The 21,428-nt window shown below is 40.7% G+C and overlaps 1 protein-coding gene across 1 annotated transcript in view; it reads right to left on the bottom strand.

The window, feature by feature from the left end:
• Positions 1-20,240, bottom strand: part of fam214a (family with sequence similarity 214 member A) — a 142,343-nt gene extending 122,103 nt beyond the window's left edge. The window contains exon 1 of the mRNA XM_034186815.1: positions 19,362-20,240. Coding sequence (XP_034042706.1) covers positions 19,362-19,392 — 31 coding nt within the window. The 5' untranslated portion in view covers positions 19,393-20,240. The remainder of the gene's footprint in view (positions 1-19,361) is intronic.
• Positions 20,241-21,428: the final 1,188 nt, after the last annotated feature.

The following is a 21,428-nucleotide window of genomic DNA, read 5'->3' as shown; positions in this document are numbered from 1 at the left end:
ATCAGCTTGCGCGCTTGGTGCCCATTGTTTATACTTTGATTAAACACAGCTCTCAGGGACTTGTTTGTCGATATGCCTGACCAGTGTGTCGCAGCATATTGCACAAACACAAGGGCGAAAGGTTTTAGCCTTTTCAAGTCCAGGCAGATTGATCGAAAGCCGCGGTGTTGTGTGATGCACAAAATGTCAGGCTGCCGCTCCCTCCGCTCGCACACCTGCATTTGCTCCCAACAGCAGACACTTTCCTCTACCGTCTCAATGTTCTCTCACTGCTCACAGGAACACCTAAAATGTCAACCCCAAATAGTATGTTCACAACAATCTTGAAATGGTCAAGGAACTTGCAAAAATATCAGTGCAATACGTAGTAAACACGGCGGCAGCATGTTCATTGTTGTTTTCGGCTATCTTTTTCGAAACTTTCACCATTTATTTCCTATTCTTTCATGAAAATAACGTAACTAAACACTGATGAATGCAATGCCAGGCACTTGAAAACGGCAAAAACCCGAAGGTAATGACGGTGGTCCACAAGTAGTAACTACACTATCGCGGGTCCGTAAACATAAAGGCAGTAAACAGACGCTAGAATCGAAAATGCTATAATTACAGTGTTATAAACAGCAGCAACAAAAATCAAAGCCTCCCTTACCATTCCGTATTCTGCAGCCTTTTAAAAGCCATCGGAATTGGCACGTCTCCTGCCTCTGCTTCGGCTCCGCCATAAGCACCATCGGCATTATTTTCGCTGCCAGAATGCTCCTGGTTTGAATGTTCGACCAAAAGATACGGCTCGAATCTGTAGGGTCTAATCACTGCTGCGACATCCTCAGGATCCGAGTCAGTCTCGATTTCCTCACAGAAATAATCCACACTTGAAGAGGAGTCAGAAAAGTTCTCGATATCATCACTGTCCATGCTGAGGTCTATCCTGTTCCTGTTGTCAATCTAACAAAGATGGGACTCTACACGCTGTGATATCACTGCATCATGTGACCGCTGATGGAACGCTGCCAGCGTGCTTTCCAAGAAACACACTTTTGAGAAGCTGTACAAACTTTATTTCTCAGTGATAACGATTAAAACCACTTTCACGTTACTATACTGTATGTACATTTTTGATATATCAGTTTTACCTAATTGTTTACGTGTCATATCCACTTTAAGAGAACCATCGCCCAGTTCCCCAAAATATGACTTAATATACTTTCAAAACCAAAACAAAATAACCCTTCTTCTTTGGAAATTATTGGCGGCTTGCAAACCAACATGGTGCATTACCGCCACTAACTGTTTTGGCGTGTAACTGAAATAAATTGAATGAATGGATTCTTGTGTATGTTGTCAAAAATAACGCGGAAACGTTCACCACGTGAGTAACAACCTGAATTTCCGGTAATTTCCGGAAAACTTTCATCACTGATTTTGTCCTGTTTACATCCAGACGACACAAACCATGTCAAAACATAAGTGTTACACAAAGCCCGATGATCAGAGTACGATCTCCGCATTTTTTGCTTCATCTTGGCGGTGAGCACTTTTTGTAACCAGAAAAACATCCCAATGTACAACCCCTGGCAAAAATTATGGAATCACCGGCCTCGGAGGATGTTCATTCAGTTGTTTAATTTTGTAGAAAAAAAAGCAGATCACACACATGACACAAAACTAAAGTCATTTCAAATGGCAACTTTCTGGCTTTAAGAAACACTATAAGAAATCAGGAAAAAAAAAATTGTGGCAGTCAGTAACGGTTACTTTTTTAAACCAAGCACAGGGGGAAAAAAAAAAATATGGAATCATGAAAAACAAAAGAACACTCCAACACATCACTAGTATTTTGTTGCACCACCTCTGGCTTTTATAACAGCTTGCAGTCTCTGAGGCATGGACTTAATGAGTGACAAACAGTACTCTTCATCATTCTGGCTCCAACTTTCTCTGATTGCCGTTGCCAGATCAGCTTTGCAGGTTGGAGCCTTGTCATGGACCATTTTCTTCAACTTCCAAAGATTTTCAATTGGGTTAAGATCTGGACTATTTGCAGGCCATGACATTGACCCTATGTGTCTTTTTGCAAGGAATGTTTTCACAGTTTTTGCTCTATGGCAAGATGCATTATCATCTTGAAAAATGATTTCATCATCCCCAAACATCCTTTCAATTGATGGGATAAGAAAAGTGTCCAAAATATCAACGTAAACTTGTGCATTTATTGATGATGTAATGACAGCCATCTCCCCAGTGCCTTTACCTGACATGCAGCCCCATATCATCAATGACTGTGGAAATTTACATGTTCTCTTCAGGCAGTCATCTTTATAAATCTCATTGGAACGGCACCAAACAAAAGTTCCAGCATCATCACCTTGCCCAATGCAGATTCGAGATTCATCACTAAATATGACTTTCATCCAGTCATCCACAGTCCACGATTGCTTTTCCTTAGCCCATTGTAACCTTGTTTTTTTCTGTTTAGGTGTTAATGATGGCTTTCGTTTAGCTTTTCTGTATGTAAATCCCATTTCCTTTAGGCGGTTTCTTACAGTTCGGTCACAGACGTTGACTCCAGTTTCCTCCCATTCGTTCCTCATTTGTTTTGTTGTGCATTTTCAATTTTTGAGACATATTGCTTTAAGTTTTCTGTCTTTACGCTTTGATGTCTTCCTTGGTCTACCAGTATGTTTGCCTTTAACAACCTTCCCATGTTGTTTGTATTTGGTCCAGAGTTTAGACACAGCTGACTGTGAACAACCAGCATCTTTTGCAACATTGCGTGATGATTTACCCTCTTTTAAGAGTTTGATAATCCTCTCCTTTGTTTCAATTGACATCTCTCGTGTTGGAGCCATGATTCATGTCAGTCCACTTGGTGCACCAGCTCTCCAAGGTGTGATCACTCCTTTTTAGATGCAGACTAACGAGCAGATGTGATTTGATGCAGATGTTAGTTTTGGGGATGAAAATGTACAGGGTGATTCTATAATTTATTCCTCAGAATTGAGTGAGTCCATATTTTTTTCCCTCTGCTTGGTCTAAAAAAGTAACCGTTACTGACTGCCACAATTTTTTTTCTTGATTTCTTATAGTGTTTCATAAAGCCAGAAAGTTGCCATTTGAAATGACTTCAGTTTTGTGTCATGTCTGTGATCTGCTTTTTTCTTTTTCTACAAAATTAAACAACTGAATGAACATCCTCCGAGGCCAGTGATTCCATTATTGCCAGGGGTTGTAAATATAGTAAAAGCAGCAGCCACTCACCACTGTGAGAAAACTTAGTGCATGTGCACATTCATCATGAACGCAGCCTGTTAAAAACAGTCTGCTAGAGGCACAGCTTTGTGCACGCTTGTAAGTGTTGTCATCGATATAACTGAAAAATTTAAGAAATGCATCTGTGTGATCAGACAGCCTAAAAAAAAAAAAAAACAGCGGAGAGTTCTCTCAAAGTAAAATAAAAATAACAAAGCCTACCAGCTCCACTGAGAACAAAACACACACACACAAAAAAAAACAAAAGACAATATAGAGAGGTGTCAAAATCTGAATCACAAGGACAATAGCTACGTTTACATGGACACTTTATTTCTGATGTGATTGAATTTTATCCAATTGGTGGATCAGCCTGTCCTGTTTACATGACCGTGCACTAAAGTGATCCGCTTGCTGTGCGTGTTTACATGCACCGTGATTACGATCAGATTCAGTCAGTAGAGCAATCCCATAATGCTTTGTGTTGTGACGTCTGCCGTTTGTGACATACGCAAATGAATTGTACCCGGAAGCCGCCCGTATAAACAATGGATTTGTTTTCTGGAGTAATTAAGATTACTGTTATTCTTTGCGCGTTTCTTTTGAAACTGCAGCATCAGAGGAACATGCTTCTTCTTCAGGACTTGTTCAGAAAGAAAGAAACGAGCGCAGAGGAATGTGTTTTTACGGTGTTGTAGAACAGAGCACGGTTAGTAAAGCCGTAATGAAAACACCGACGGATTAAACAGCTGATTTACTAGCCAAATGAAAATGAAGCCTTGGAGATCAGGCGGAGCTTTGAGGAAACGCATCATATCCCTCAAATATCTGACGGGACACACAGACACATGCAGGTAGGTTATTTCTGAACGTCTGTCGTTTTCATTGACCCACAATCAATAACATCACAGCTACCACTTTTATGACTTCTGCTAACTTTTTTCTGTGGCCTTTACGTAGAGCCCACTATGAAATCTCACAAAACTTATTTTAAACAATGAACTTTTTCAAAATATGACAATAAAGCAGTTTCATGAATAAATGAAACAAACCTTGTGTGTGAGGTCTTTTTACATTTCGTACTTAATTTACTCAACTAAAACAAGTTGTTTGCTTTTAGATTTTGCAACATCAGTTGCAAAATGCCTGGAAAAGCCTGAGATTCCAATGTTTTGGGTACCTAACTAAAATTATACATTCCATACATTAATTCCATTCGTTAATTGATGACATTGCCAAAGGGACCTTTGGCAATGTCATCAACTGCCAAAGGTACCTTTCAAACTTTTAAGAGTAAAAAAAGTCATATCCACTACACTATGTGCTTTGTTCGCCTGATTTATTCTTAAGGATATAATGACTCATTAAGCATCTGAATTTTAAAATACATAACCATTTTCTGTTTTAGGGTGTGGAAAAACACTGAGGGCGAAGACATACAACTACAAATCATTGGTGACCCTGCAGATGCACTCTGACTGTTTGCTGAAAGGCTGCATAAATTCAACACATCTGACCCGAGTAGAAATCTGTTAATGTGAACCTCAGCTCACTCTGTGTAACAGTAGAAAACATTTTAGGGATTTTGAAGTCAAGGTGGAGGGTGCTATTGAAGAGAAGAGATTTTCACTTCACCTTTACACCAGCTGTGATAGCAACCTGCTGTGCACGTCATAATTTCTGTGAGAATGAGAGGAACAACGCAAGCAACAACTGGTTGGAGAAAGCTGGTCACTTTGATGACATCTTGCCTCAGCCTGGACCACAGGTCTTGATGCAGAGCCATTCCAGTGGGAGCAGGACAAGGATGGCATTAAAGGAGTACATGTTCAATCACTTCCCTCTCCGAAATGGTCATCTCCATTAACAAAATAATAATTAAAAATAATCTGACAAACACATTTTCTCTTTTTTTTTGTATTAACGTGAAAACAACTTTCTTCCATACACATATATAAAAACAAAAACCTGGCAGCACCACAACAATTTGGTTAAAATAAAATATAGTGCTAAAAACTTTTATTCACTTACATCAGAGCTTGGCATTACGTCTTAAACTGGCATTACTGTGATGTCAGATCATAAAACCAAACCCTAAAGGCGGCTCTTTGTCAGCAAAATAACATACTACCAGGAAAAATTTGAAGAAACTAAACAGCAGGACCAGTTTCTTATATTCAGTTTCTACATGTTGTGTGGGCTGTAGTCAAAGTTTCCACTGTTATTTTGATTATTCTGAGTGTGCCAATGTGGCAGGTGGTAACTTGGGTTGGGTGGTCAGGTGGCTCGCTGTGATTGGTGATGAATCAGTGGACTTAGTAGAGGACAAAGCTGAGACGTGTGAACATCTTTTAAGAGAGATTAACTCACCTGTTCCAGACTAATATGATCCCAATGAACAACTTGAGATATGTGCCAAAATCTCTATCCAGGACAAACAGCCCAAAATGCACACGCACTTTTTCATCCCAAGTGTTACTTCAAATACAGATGTATTTTCTAAACAGCAGCAGCTAGAGATTTTCCAAGGTGTTGAACATACTGAAAATGACCAGTACATCTTTGGGAGGGTCAAACAAAAGTGTAAAATTTCTATTTTGATATTTTAAGAGAAAATGGCTAAAATAAGTGAGTCAGCGTATTACCACACATCGAAAGAAAATGAACAATTTCCAAATATGAAATTTTTATTTTCAGTCCTACTGTTATCAATGGAATATGCATTTAAAGTGGAAAATACAAAACAAACCTTATATCTTTGACAGACAGCAGTATCTAGAGGTCTTAAATGTTTTAAAGATTATCAGGGAACACCCACAACAGAAACTTTAAGATACTATATATGTGGTGATTCCAGACGGTATGTAGGTCTTTTGACCTAATGTTTTTTTCTTAAAATGTAAAAATTTTACACTCTTCTATGACCCTTCTAAACATGTACTGGTCATTCTGAGCATACCAAGTACCTTGGAAAACCTACAGCTGCTGCAGTTTAGAAAATCCAGCTGTATTTGAAGTAACACTTGGGACGAGTGGTCATTTTCAGGCTGTTACATGCTTGTCTCAGCCTAGACTAACTTTGTTCATGTAAATGTAGAGCTGATGAGTAGGACTGAGAAAGGAGAACTCGAAGACCATCAAACAGTTTCCCTATAATGCTTTCAGTTGAGCGGGTACTTTCTTCCATAAACCTGGAAAGAAGCCTCTCTTCTCTTTCGAGATTCCTCTCGTGCTGCTCTTGTATATTGTCCAGGAAAGATCTCTGCTGAGCTGACCAATCACCCAGGAGCTTGGCATCACCAGATGATGGCTTTCGATCTAGAAAGAATGTATAATTTCAGTTAGCAAAGAAAAAAAGGTTTATGTTTTTCTCTTTTTTCTCAGTCTTGTATTATACCAAGGAATCATCCTGCTTCTATATTCAAATATGCTGGAACTTTGTAATATTACCATTTCTAAAAAATAAAGCACTCCAAATAAATAAATAAATATGCAATGAGTTGAACATTATTTTTTTCAACAAGCTCCACAGGAAATTTCAATAACTCACTGTGGTCTTATTTTGCAGCATATTACTCTTTAAAAAAGCTCACTTTTTTGTCTGGAGCCTACTCTGTGTGGTCTTCAGGATGTGTTAAGCTGCTGTCATCAATCTCCTCCGACGTGCTGTTTACATCATCATTATCTGTATATATGAGAGCACAAATTAACGTGATGTACTAAAGTGAACGAGGATAAAGAGTGTCGGTTAACTCAATGACAGAATGTGTTCATGCACTTTACTCTGAGAATAAATTTATGGGATAACTTAACATGAATCCCCAACATTAACTTGAACTAAAGCCACATATTTGGCTCAAAGTACGTCTCGTTAAAAAAAAGAAAAGAATGTTGAGTTAGAGTGATTTTATCAGGACTTACCTCCAGGCTTTCCGGTGTCTCAGGTGAACTTTCCTCCGGTGGAAAACCGACTTCTACTCCAGTGTGCTCCTTGGAGAGCGGTCGTCCTCCGATTATTACTCCATTAATTCATAATAAATGAAGCTGGTTGGAGCCGCGCAGCTTCTACTCGTTTAGCTTCTCCTTGTAGAAAGCGCTCGTTGCTTCCCAGCGGCTTTTAATTTGCTCATGACGTGCTGACTCCTGACACAACAAGTCTGTGCTGCTAACTTGCGTCCGTCAAGCTTTTCCACTTAATTTAAATTCTTTAAATACGTTGAGGAGGAGTGTTGGCTCTTGTAAAGTCCAGTGGAGAGTTCAGTGTTTTTTTCCATTGCCATTTCCGTGAACACAGAGCAGGAAGCGTCATGTGGTGATGTGACGTGACAGACATGCGCAGTAAGGCTCCTCACAGAAGAACAATCCAACATGCCGTTTACATGGAACGCAATCGGGTTAAAAACAGGGTTACACCACCTCCTCTAACCCGATCGGAATTTTGATCGGATTGGGCTATTCTAATCAGATGGAGCTGTTTACATGGTGTGATTTTGATCTGATTGTTCAATCTGATTGTTCAATCAGATTACTTTTGGTCCATATAAATGCAGCTAATGAGAGAATTTCACACTTCGAAGTGAATGCCCCCAGCCTGGTGATTGTGACTTGGGAATTCAAACTTTTCAAATTGAAAATGATGCAGGGGAAATTCGAACATTTTCAATTGTCTTTCTGTACATTCTTTTTCTTTCAAATAAGTTTATTGCACATTCTTGCACAGTGTGCAAATGAAATACAAACAGCTAAGATTAATTTAACTAATCAACAATTCAACATAGAGTCAGACCAGAAACAGTACCATATTTTCCGCACCATAAGGTGTACCTAAAAGCCTTAAATTTTCACAAAAATCGGCCGGGCGCCTTATAATCCGGTGCGCCTTATGTGCGCACTGAATTCCAAAATCTGTAAAAACGACCGACGTTGTCTTTGACTGTCAGAATATCGGACCATTTCCTGCTGACAGGGACGTAATACTTAAGTACGTACGCTGGCAGCGTAGAGTACGTACCCTGGCAGCGATAAACCAATCGGAGAACATTACGTAATGCGTAAAGTACGTACACTGGTAGCGTTGAGTACGTACGCTGCCAGCGATAAACCAATCAGAGAAGAGTCCGTGAGTCCGTGGTACGTACACTTACCTCCGCCACTCCTCCGGTAGTTACCGTATACTACAGATATCCTGCAAAAACATTTGTTTGTCTAAGGACCCCCGAAAATGGCACCAGCGAAGAGACATGCTTACGAGGCACAAGTCAAACTGCAGGCTATCAGTTACGCAGTTGTTCATGGGAATAGAGCAGCTGCGAGAGGAAACAAGAAAATGAACTGCGCCAAGTTAAAAAGACCAAATGGAGTTTCCACGGAAACAAAGCGAGGTGGCCACAGCTAGAAGACCAACTCGAGCAATGGGTCATTGAACAAAGAACAGCCAGGAGAAGCATTTCTACAGTCACCATTCGGCTGAAGGCAAAAACGACAGCGATGATGAGAGGGAAGATGAGCAGGAACCTGGTGTGTTTGACGGAGAAATTGCTCAGCTGTTCAATTCAGACACAGAAGATGAGGACTTCGATGGATTTGTGACAGAACCATAATAAAAAATAATGTGAGTACCATATTGTTGAATACCGGTAGTTCAAAGTTGTTAAAAAGTTCAAATAAACTCACCGTTTTGCTTCCGTGACCTTTTGTTTTTTTTGTAGACTATATGTTTTAGCGTGCACCTTTTGTCAGGGTTAAGTACCCGCTAATTGAGGCCGCGCCTTATAATGCGGTGCGCCTTTTGTAAGGGTTAAGTACCCGCCAATTGAGGGCGCGCCTTATAATCCGGTGCGCCTTATGGTGCAGAAAATACGGTAAGTTAAGTCCCTTCGGCTGCTCCCTTCTTTTGCATTCGGGGTCGCCACAGCAAATCCAAGGTGGATCTGCATGTTGAATTGGCACAAGTTTTACACCAGAAGCCCTTCCTGACGCAACTCCACATTACATGCAGAAATGTGGCAGGGGTGGGATTTGAACCTGGAACCTTCTGAACTGAAACCAAGCGCATTAACCATTTGGCCACCACCCCTGCAGACAATTTTCATTTTTGTCTTAGGACGTCAGGACACAAGGTAGGATGGGACCCCAAGTGAACATGTTGTGCACTGCTTCGGGTGATAGTTTCCAACAGCACTGCTATAATAAAAAAAATTCTGGGGAGAACACTGACAAGAATGAGACATCATCATCAAAGCTTTGCAAGGTAGTTAAATTTATTGGTCAGTCCCATGTACAGTCTCAAGTTACTGTACTTGTAATTAAAGCACCAAAGTTATTGTTTCTCTCCTCATCATTTACCATCTGCCACAGCAGTCAAAAGGAATTCACAGGAGTGTACGAAGAATTGAAATTAGTGGATCAGTGAGGTTAACTTTAAAGTCACAATTTTCAGGAACACGAACATGACTCTCTTGTAACCTGGCTAAATCAGCATGGTAACACAGGCTGCAAATTTAACCTGGTCTATAGCAGGTTACGTCAGAGCTGTCCCTCTGATATGTTCATTCCTAATCTTGTCTATCATCGTCACTCCCAAAGAGAATCGCAACATCTTCAGCTCTGCTAACTCCAGCTCTGCCTCTTTAATAAACAGTTTTGACTGTTTTGAATGCTTGGTCTGCAAAGTAAAGGTCAAACAATGCCGCCTTCCATTGTATTTTAGAACATGTGACATACGTTACCCCGTAACATGAAAACTAAGCATGACACATGGTGCAAACTATTCCTTTTGTTAACCCTATTAACCAATAAATTGCACCACTTTTTTACCAAAACTACAAAAACTTTAACTTTTGACCCCTGTACAAACTGAAATTGACATTTGTCACAATTCTTGCTGTTTTACCCCACAACTCCATAACATTCAGTCACAGATAGTCCAAACTATACTTTTTTGGAGTATTTGTGATCAGACAAATAATCTAATCTAATATATAAAGCTGACCATCTGTGTGTGCATGTGTTCGCTATGCACAGCCACAGTAATTAAGCAATCCACACCAAACTTGATATGGTGACTACGTGCACCAAGGGGGAGGACACTGAGGCTCTTAGGTTGAAAGCATATGTGACATGGCTAAAATTCTTCTCTATTACCCGTGCGTAGAACGGGTAACTCAGCTAGTGTGGTATAGTTTTCAATATGATAGGAGTATCTTTTAATTTTGACCTCTGTGTAATTCTTCAATTGACCCCTGCCTGGCTGCCTACTGAAAATTCAAGGGGCCAGTTGTTTTTTCAAAAGAGTAATGTCTAAGGAGTATGTGTGCCAATTTTGTTGTTTGTTTCCAGAAATGAACGATTGTTACTGTTGTGCTCCACTAACTTTCTTTTTGTTAGTGCTACCATGTCTAAGCTGTACAACATAGCTAAATGGACTGCATTTATATAGCGCTTTTCCATCTTTTCCAATTATACCTCACATTCACCCCGATACAAGGTCATACAAGGCGCTCACTACACACTGGGAGCAATAGGGGATTAAAGGCCTTACCCAAGGGCCTTTACTGATTTTCCAGTCAGGCGGGGAGTTGAACCCATGATCTTCTGGACTCAAGCCCAACACCTTAACCACTAAACCATCACCTCCCCTAGCTGGTCTCATTACTGTCTTGCAGCCTCTCTCCTTCACTCTTGCAGATATTCTTCAGTCACAAATCACTCCTGTCACCTTTCTCTACCCTGCCTGCATTCTACCACACTCTCCATTACTTTGGATAGTTGACCCAAAGTATTTAAAATAGATATTGTGCAGGTGATGTCACAGATCATGTGATGTGTGTTTACCCAGCCATACTGGATGGCAACTTTCACATGGCATGGACGGCAAGTGATTGAACTTTATGTTTGTCAGTTGTGCTTTTTGCGTTATTTACAACTGTCTATACAAATTATATCAACATGGTGTTTCAGTGCTGTGCATACGATTGCACGAGCAGTCAGAAGAAGCGCTCCGGGGTAGCCTACATTTTTTTTTAATTTTCCCCGCTGATAAAGAGCGGTGTAAAAAGTGGATGGCTGCCATGAGGAGAGAGGCTTGGCACCCGACTCAGTATTCCTGACTATGCAGCAAATCTTTGTTATCAGGTGAGTAGCCAGAATTTCAGCCTTGGAGTATGACCACATTCTGCACCCATCCAGCCGCGAAGAAGCTGTAGGCATCCAAGCTTTTATATGCCTTCAGGGCTTCTCCTGTGTAGGGTGATGGAATACTGATAAAGTAGTTGACAATGTCTTCATACCGCACGTCTGGTTTCTGCTGAGAATCAATAAAACTGCCGAAAGTCTCGAGGGACATATTGTAGGGATCAACAATGATTGTCTGTATTTTCTCTAAATATCTCTTGATGTTCAGGATTGAGCACTTCTGCTATATCAGACAAAATAACTTGGTCATCCACCAACGATCTGGCATCAGCCATGCTGTGGTGTACACAGCACTTGCCGTCCATTAAAGATGTGTAAACATAGCACTTGCCGTCCATTAAAGATGTGTAAACATAACCTCATGTTATGTGTGACATTAGTGCGCATTGTCTATTGCTTGCAACTGCACTATTCACTAGGTTCTCTTTCATTCACACACGTACTCAAGCTTGCTCCTACTGACTTTCATTCCCCTTCTTTCCAGTGTGTAGCGTCACATCTCCAGGCTAGACTCAACCTGCTCGCTACAGATCACAATGTCACCTGCAAATATCATATTCCATGGAGACTCCTGTCTGATCTGAAACACTGTAGTAGTACATATGCTAGGACTGTATTTGGTGCTGTAACACCTCCACTGTGGAAGCGTTTCATGGAAGTTCCACAAATAAAAACTGAGAAGAAGAGGGTTGTAAGAAGCTAGTCAATGTACCTGTGAAGCTACAACTTTTGGAAAGTGGCTCACTAACTAAAATAAAGACTTTTTTTTTTTTTTTTTTAAAAGAAGGTCTGTGCGGATCATCCGAAATAAACTTACTGCCTATTTAAATTGAAGCAGTGTATTTGTGTGATTTTTAAACACGTCACTGTGTGTTAATCCACTGGATGATCAACTTGCAGATGAGAAAGGACATGCATTTTAAGTGAATCAAGTTTAACAATTAAAAAAAAAAATGTCTATTCTGGTTCAATCAGAGTTTTGATCAATCAGGTGAACATGAGATTTATCAATGTGGCTTTTGCAGAAAAACTGTATTCTACAGCTGTTTTTCCACAGGCTGCATTCACGTTCACATGCAGCCTGTCCTGTGTCGTGTACTGGTATTACCCCCGTACCAGATTTGTGTTTTGACTATCTGTGCATGGGTGAAAAACAGGACGTTTGTTCTGTACTAAGTTAACCCTTTCTGTGTGCAGACTAGGGCTACCACAATTAGTCGACTAGTCATAATTATGTATGTATTTATATATCAAAATCATCGGCGACTAATTTAATCCCAGTGCCTTGTGTTCAGCCATCAAAAACAACACAAGTTGGGTTTTTTGTGTTTTTTTTTTAAACTGAAGTTTAAAACTTACATATTTCTAACATCAGGCCAGCGAGCTGACTCTAGCAACATGTTACTTTATGAGCACATAATTTTACATGTTACAGTATTCTTAACTTATAACAAATGCTAAAATACCCTCGGCCATATGAGCATGTAATCAATGAAAAAGTGTGTAGACAGGATGTGACCTTTTGAACCCTTAGAATATGTCAAGGTTACCCATCTTTGAACTTGTCCAAGGTTTGTGTCCCAAGAATATTCCTTGTGAATTTGAAGACCCTGGAATAGGACTGGACTTATGCTACGGACAGCCAGACAAACAGGCGGATGGACGCAAAGTCTTCGTATTACCCGATGGCCATTTTTTGGCCTTGTGTAAAAGTAAGTAACTACAGCTGGCAAAAAGAGTGAAAGGACAACAGCTCCTTCTGAAATGTAATGAAAGATCAAAGTATCAAGTTTCACAAAGCATCAGTAATTAAAAGCTAGTCCAACTAATGTACTAGTTACTTTCTACATCTTAATGGGCCTTTCACACTGAGTACGTCAGGCCAACCAGTCAATGCCTTCCAATCCGTCGCGTCTGACGTGTGACATCAGATGATTCGCTTCAGAAGCGGCAAGGGGGCGGAGACTGCCACGTCACACTCTGGCTTTTTCCACAACCTGAAAAAAGTTCACCGATCGCCATCTTGAATTTGGGTCGCCTAAACCACAAAAAAAGCTTTAAAAAACAGCAGTAGAAAGATTCTCCCATCACCCTGCTGGGAGAAGCTTTTTTCCAGCTACTTTTCGGAGTGACGCCGACCAAAGGAGGACTGACGACTTGGTGGGATATCGATCGAACCGCGACAGCGGGCCGACTCGCACGGAGAAGCTGGCCTTCAGGCATCATCACTGGGCAGACCGAGGCAGGCAGCCGGGGTGATGGAGCAAACCCACTCAGTCCGAAATCTCCCACTTTTTGGATATATGCGAAGTCCCAGTTTGCCCAACAGAGTTTAGCTCTGCAGCTTTATCGAGGTGAGAATAATGTAAACTGTTTACTGAACTGCTGTGAAGGTTTAATGATCGGCTAACGTTAGCTTAGACTTTTAGTACAGTTGATCTGAGTGAATGCTTTAATCTGTAAATGGTTCAGTCTTTTTTATTTTTACCAAATAAAGCTACAACTTTTTTTTCCAGAGACCACAAAAGCTCAACTTTAAATAACTTTTTTCGGGCGTTTTTTTTCCATCGTTTTTTTTTTTTTCTTTTTTATATATATAAACTGTTTAATGTTTCTTAATATTTTTATTTGTCCCAATCAGGAACATTTGCTGTGCACACAACCAAACTTCCATTGATGAGCTGAACACTATGAAGTCCAGCCGAAAGAAAACATCTCTGCTCTTCAAAATAGGACAAAAGTGTCTTCAGCAACACCACCAGAGTTCAAAGCTGCAGAAGAGACCTTCATCTGGTCCTGAGAATCCAGCATTAACATCACCTGCTTCTAAATAAAAGGCTCTTTCAACAGCAACTATTTTATTATTTTTTAAAAAGCTGTTTCATTTTATATTTTAACAATAACTGAACGGATCATTAAAAATGTCCATGAATCAAAGTCCAAAGACATTTGCACAGATAGAAGCTCTCCATTTATTGCACTCAAATTCATATTTTTAGAAATGACTCTGTCCTGATAACAATATTAAAGGCAATTACATATTTTGGCAAAATTACAAGTTGAAATGACCATAAAAAAAAATCATCATGAGGTTTATGTCACAGAAATCCTACTTTACAATCACACTGCAGTCACTGTTAAATTATTTCCTGTTGCATTTATAATAAAAAACATTTGTATTTGTATTTATTTACAGTGTCTGTTTTTCTGGTTGAAATGAGATATAAATAATCTACCACACTTCTAAAAATGTACAAGTTTCCGTATTATTGTATTTGTCTAAAAACAAATGTCCAAGGTTCCTTATGTTAAGAAATGATCTAATCTGAAATAACAGGTGGTTTTAATTTACAGATGAAAGGTTTCTATAGAACCATTTATTGATTTATTTAGCTATTTTAATTACAAGTAGGGCTGTCACAATTATTACAATATTCGTCAATCGCGATTATTTTTCATATTCGTGATTATTTTTCATATTCGCGATTACCGTGAATTATTTATTTTATCCACAAAGCATAAAACGACTCCGAATCTGACGTCATTGTGCTGCAGCCTCACTCTCGTCTTAAGGCGGGACAATAACAAGGAGGCTGACGGTCGATTAAAACAGTGCCATCTTCTTCAAAAGCCGTCTAAAATGCGGAGCTGTCGGGGTGTGTGTCTGTGTCTGTGCCTCTGTGTGCGCGCGCGCGCGGAGTTAACAGGCTGCAGACTGCGAGGGAGGGGGTGGGTGAGGGAGATTCCTGAATGCAGGCGCGACACGTTCAGTGCGCAGTGAGCGCGGAGCAGAGAGAGGATTTTAACCCGAGTGAACATGTTAAAACGAAAATGTGAAGCTGCCTTTACTTCTCTCTGAACTTTCTCTAAAGGTGTGATTCTGCCGTTACCGTCCTGTTCACACCATGTGCGCATCGTATGCTGAATTTATGAGATCATGAGATGAAATAAACAGTCAAATATCTTTAAAAACATATTTAAAAAATGAGAATATATGAATGAACTGAGCCACAAAAAAAAAAAAAAACCCTGACATGGAGAAGCTGTGGTGATGTTCAGATGCACAGATCACAAAAAGCAGGTGAGAACTCTGAACTTTAACAGCTGTTACTTTCCAAAGGTATTTATTTGTTCAATATGGGCTTAATGCAGTGTTTAAGCACAAAACGTGACTGATGAGGAGAAACAATTTCAGAAATGCAACAAACAACCACAATTCAGAAAAAGTTGCGACTGTATGTAAAATGAAGATAAAAATATAAATGTTGCACCATTCCCAGTTTCTCCACTCACAGAAGCCAAACGTTCTTCCAGAGTTGTGTAATTATACTACAATAGTAGAATATAAAGAAGGGAAAAAAAAGAAAAAAAATAGACAATATATTCGTCAATCGTAATTATTTGTCTGACAATTAATCATCTCCAGAAATTCTTAATCGTGACAGCCCTAATTACAAGTGTTCTAAACTTTTTGTAATAGTAATCAGAAATTCTGAGGTAACAAACAACAACAACAAAAAAACATTTCCAAGGATTTTTCTTCAGAAAACTGCTCTATAAATGAGAAGGCCTGTGACACGCTCCTGTTTTTGTACAGATCAGTGGTTTCTGCACCAATCCGTTTTGTACAGATCAATGGTTTCTGCACCGATCCATTTTGTACAATCAGTGGTTTCTGCACTGATCCGTTTTGTACAGATCGGTGGTTCTGCACCGATCCGTTTTGTATAGATCAGTGGTTTCTGCCACTAGTCTTCCGTGTTTTGGCCCGACGCGTCATTCCTACTGGACAGCGTGAAGCTACGTCACGGCTCAGCGCGTCGAAAGTTGGATTGGATTGAACTTTGACCGCGTCAGCCTGCCGACAAGCGGCAATGCGCGCTCCCGTCAGAAGCGTCGCATCAAAAGCCGAGCTAAAACGACGCTTCTGACGCGTCTAAAAAGCAATGCATCTCATTGAAAATAATGCTTTTTAGACCAATTTTTGACGCTTCTGATGCTTTCAGTGTGAATAGTACGTAACTCAAGAGGTAGCTCATTCCACAGTCTGGGGCCAGCTACCGCGAAAGCATGATCACCCCAGCGTTTATATCTTGACCTTGGAACATCTAAGTAAAGCTGGCCAGACGCCCTTAACGTCCTACTGTAGGTGCGCAAAGTTAAAATTTCAGACAAGTAGGGAGGTGCAAGGCCATAAATAGCTTTAAAAACAAACATTAAAATTTTTAAATCAATTCTAAAACGAACTGGAAGCCAGTGGAGTGAGTATAGGATGGGCGCAATATGCTCACGTCTAGAAGTGTTTGTCAAAAGACGAGCAGCAGCATTCTGCACCAACTGGAGACGCGCAAGAGTATATCCACACAAAAGATTAATTCTGGCCTACGTAAGGTGCCTGAGCTCATTGAAGCTGACCCGCCACACAGATGAAAAAAAAAATCCAAGCAAACAGGCTGAGTTTGCCCTGTAATTTCCTGTAATGAACGCAGCAGCAGCCTCAGCACTCACAAACCGGCTTCTGCACTGTGTGAAAACATTCAGCTGCTCCAACAAAGTCAAATTAAACAATAACATTACAAAAACTAAAACAATTAAAAAACATTACGAACAACAGCAAAACTAAACACAGACGAACTGAGGTTTTCGTTGCCCTTCATTCAAATTTTTCAACAGTTTAAAAATCCTGACGAAGTGCCAGCTGCAGGAACACAGCTGTGCGAAGGTTAAACGATGTCAACGAAAGTCCAGATTTCTTGTTTCGTCAGGGCTTCGTTGCCCTTCTTTAAGTGCCATGTGACTGGGCCATTAAAGTAAATAAATATGAAATTGGTCACTGGATCCTTAAACTCTAGACATAATAAAATCTACATGGTGGATCCTTGATCTCTGAACATAAATAGAAATAAACAAAATCTGTAGTGTCATTTTATTTAAAGCAGCAATTCGTTTTGAAGTTATTAATCCCGACCAGACTCTGTCTCAGCAGAGAGCCGTGCAGCATTTGGAGCTGGGTTAATGGAACGGAAGACGATTCTCGTTTCTTGACTGCAACAAGACAAGAGTCCCAGTTACTGACTTTAATCCACACAAAAGTGACTCACGATTAACATATTTTAATGCCGTTGAGAGGGGTTAAGAAGCAGACTTGCCGCTTCTGAAGAGCGGCGAATCAAAGAACCAATGAGCCAGAGGATCGAAGCATTGCTTCATTGGTTCACGCTTCAAAGTGGAGTCACGCTGCAGAAATGGGTGATTACAGAGTTGGCGCAGAGTCTGCAACTAATTAACATCACTTTGATCAGGTGGAATCAGTTAATCAGTGAAATCACCTGCTGGGGTGGGTGGTTGCACAGAAAACCTGCACCCTCTTGGCCCTTTCTGGAACCTGTTGGAGACCTCTGCTTTAAACTGATGTGTCAGTTGCATAGCAATCTTGCAAATGACTTTCTTTTAAATGGTCTAGGGTTTAGTTTCTCTGAAGTACACAAAAAATCTGGAAAACTGAACAATAATTCCAGATCCTGATGACGGCTTTGCACACTTACGTCTCTCATACTGGGACAATTATGCCATGGCCTGGGCACAATTCTGGAATTTTTTACATTTGTATGCTGTGCAGACCAGCAAGTCCAGTCAAGTGCATGCACTGATGCCGCATTCACACCACAGAACTGTCCCAGAGCGCAGATGGCATCCACTAAGGCAGACACTGAATCCATCTAGGGAAAATGGTCATACCAAGCACATGGCTGCAGAGTTGCTGTCATAGATCCAAAGCTATAAGAGCGTTCCTGATGCCATCAATACTTTGACCTGTTCCCCATATCTTTGTCGATCATCGGTGTCCAAAGATTAAAAAAAAAACACAATTAGCAGTCATACTAATTTCAAGCAAACAGAATAGAAAGTGCCTAACTTTGTAGCTAAGGTAATCATTCCACAGAGTATCATCACTTCAAAACTTAATTTTGGCCCTACAGACGCACTAGGGATGGGTATTGATAAGATTCAAAGAACTAACGAGCCAGCAGATCGAAGCATTGTTTAATTGGTTCACACTTCAAACTGGAGTCACGCTGCAGAAACGGTTGATTACAGAGCCGCTGCAGGGTCAGTAATCAATGTAGAGAAATGATCATTTTCCTGACAAACACCCTCAAAAACAACAGCTGCTCTGAAGGACCGATAAGGGAATCGTTAAGTAAAAAGTCTATTGATATCGGTGGATCGAATCATTGCTTAACGATAGCCGAAAAGAACCGGTTCTCGATACCCAACCATAATATGCACAGAAAACACAAGTAAAGGCAGGTAGGAAAATGTTGCTAAATGACACCAACAACTGACTGCAATAGAAAAGAATGCCTTCTTACGGTATACTAGGAAATGGTTATTTTTTTGTATTTTATGTACATGTACTTTTATTGCCAAATAAATCTATTCTAAAATGAAGGTCTACTCTGACATACCACTACCAGAAATGGTTTGCCTACCAGGCAACGCACACCAGAAAAACAGAATGCAAACAATAACAGCAATCAATAGTATGGACATTTCGAAATATCAATTCGAGTTCACACCAGAAAAACAGAATGTAAACAATAACAGTGAGCAATCATATGGACACTTCTAAATAGGCAGCTGATGAAATCACTTGCACAGATTTTACAGATGTTACAGAAATCATGCTTTACTGATAGTGAATCTCTCAAAACTGTCAATACCATACTGGCACCTGCAGTACCCTTGAACACTTTCCACACATGCATGCCCTAATTTATCTGAGTCAAACTTTATTAATCCACATAACCAGGCCAAGACAACCAGCTGTCATGTAATTCAACTCTCTCATAGGGGAAAGGGGAATGGTAAAGCCAGAGAAGCCCAACTTGGATTGTTCTGTGCGTTTCACATACCTCGCTCCGGCTTCATGTTGTCCAGGGTCATCAGGGATCTCTCTCAAGCTTCTGTGTCCTACTCTCTCTGTTACTCCTAGGCTTGACAGCAGCACAGGGTGGACCTGGGTGAGGAGGATTTCACTGTCCTGTTGTATTAGCTAAGCAGCGATGTCAGCTGTGAAGCCTGACTGTTGGTGCCAGCTGCCCCCTATCCAACAACAAAGCGCTGCTTTGTTAGCATGCCACTGTACGCTTCCATCAGTCGCAGCCGAACCTCCGAGTGGCTACACAAAGACAGCTTCCAGGACCGGTGCCGTACGGTAAACGGTGCTGTCAGTCTGCTTGCTAGCGAGTAATCGATTTGTCGATTTAACTAGCAAGCTGGCTGCTCGTAAATTCCACCACCTGAACCATAGTTGGGTCGAAGGAGCATTTCAGTCTCTGACGACGTCAAATAACGAGGCTTGCTAACTCAGCTGTGGCAGCAAACACATTAGCCAAGTAACACCACAATGTTACTCAACGGTTCCACTGTGGACGACGACCGAACATCCCAACCCCCAACCTAGCGCAGGTAGCGACGGCTCGGCTACGCCAAAACCCACCAACGACATATTCACGGTATAATACTCCCGACGGTATCAGTCGGACACGACTAACTTTCCACCCGTCGCCATTTACTTAACGGTACAAACTCCACCTGTACTCACTTCTTTTGTGGTCTTCATTAAAACTTTTCAAACATATAACCGTGTTTCCTTTCACGACGCCTTTTCGTGAATATTCATCTCGTCGCTTTAAAAAATAGGGCAGAGACTTGGGAAAGAAGTAATATTTTGATATTTTAGAACGGAACAGTAAGTCCTCCTCGTCGTGATGCTTCCAGTCTGCCTCCCTGCTGCTGCTTGTCAAAACAGATCAGTGCAGCTCCAGTCACGTGTCCCAACAACAGCCAGTGTCGTCACTTCCCTTTCGAACAGCCTCGCGTGAACTTGCAGCCATGGCAACCGCCGACTGAGTTTGAAGATCGAAGATAAACTTTGTGTATGTTGTTCATGTAAAACAGACACGTGTTTGATCCCTTTAAAATCTCTCTTTGTCGTCCCGTGACGTCCACGACATTGGAAAGAGATAATACGATACACTTTGGAAGGTGATTAGTGAATGGAACTCCGCGCGCATTCATGAGCACGAGGACCGTGAACATTTTGTTCTTTTGGCATGATTATAAAGTCACCGACACTCTGTCTCTCTCTCTCTCTCTCTCTCTCTCTCTCTCTCTCTCTCTCTCTCTCTCTCTCTCTCTCTCTCTCTCTCTCTCTCTCTCTCTCTTTGCGAATAGAATCGGCCTATTTAGATTAGTGTGTGTGTGTGTGTGTGTGTGTGTGTGTGTGTGTGTGTGTGTGTGTGTGTGTGTGTGTGTGTGTGTGTGTGTGTGTGTGTGTGTGTGTGTGTGTGTTTGTGTTTGTTTCCGGGATTTCTTTCACGTTAGTTTTATAAAATGTGATTTCTAGTGTTGTATTTCTAGTTACTTTAATAATAACAATGACAACTTTATTTGGAGCATATATGTGAATAATACTGAGGTCCATTAAAAACTTTGAATAAAATGATTCAACAAAATTATTTTATTAACTTGTATGTCTGATCAACCCAGCTAACACAGAACGTCCTTGCAACATTGCTGGGAGGTTACATTTTCGTTGCACAATTAGGAACGTTCTGTCCACCTCCTGGCAACTTCCATCAGGAACGTTTACTTGTTACAGTTTTTGGACGTTTCTTTGGAACGTTGTACTTAACGTTGAGGGGACGTTCTATTAACTACATAATTCACCAGCCTTATCAATCTATATATTGATTGATATACCACCAGTAAGGCTGCAACCACAGCTTCTTATCGTGCCAGCCGTGTTCTGGCAAAAAGAAAGAAATCATTCAAGGATGGTGAAATTGTGAAAGAAGCTTTCATGGAAGCTGCAGATGTGCTCTTTGCCGATTTTAAAAATCAGAAGGAGATCGTGTCTGCAGGATGTGCAGCTCTCAAGAAAGTCTGTTGCACGACGATGCGAGTTAATGGCGGAG

Source organism: Thalassophryne amazonica, chromosome 2 (assembly GCF_902500255.1).
Source record: "Thalassophryne amazonica chromosome 2, fThaAma1.1, whole genome shotgun sequence".
Lineage (NCBI taxonomy): Eukaryota > Metazoa > Chordata > Actinopteri > Batrachoidiformes > Batrachoididae > Thalassophryne > Thalassophryne amazonica.
Note: the sequence above shows the minus strand (reverse complement) of the source record. Positions and strands in the feature narration are given on the sequence as shown.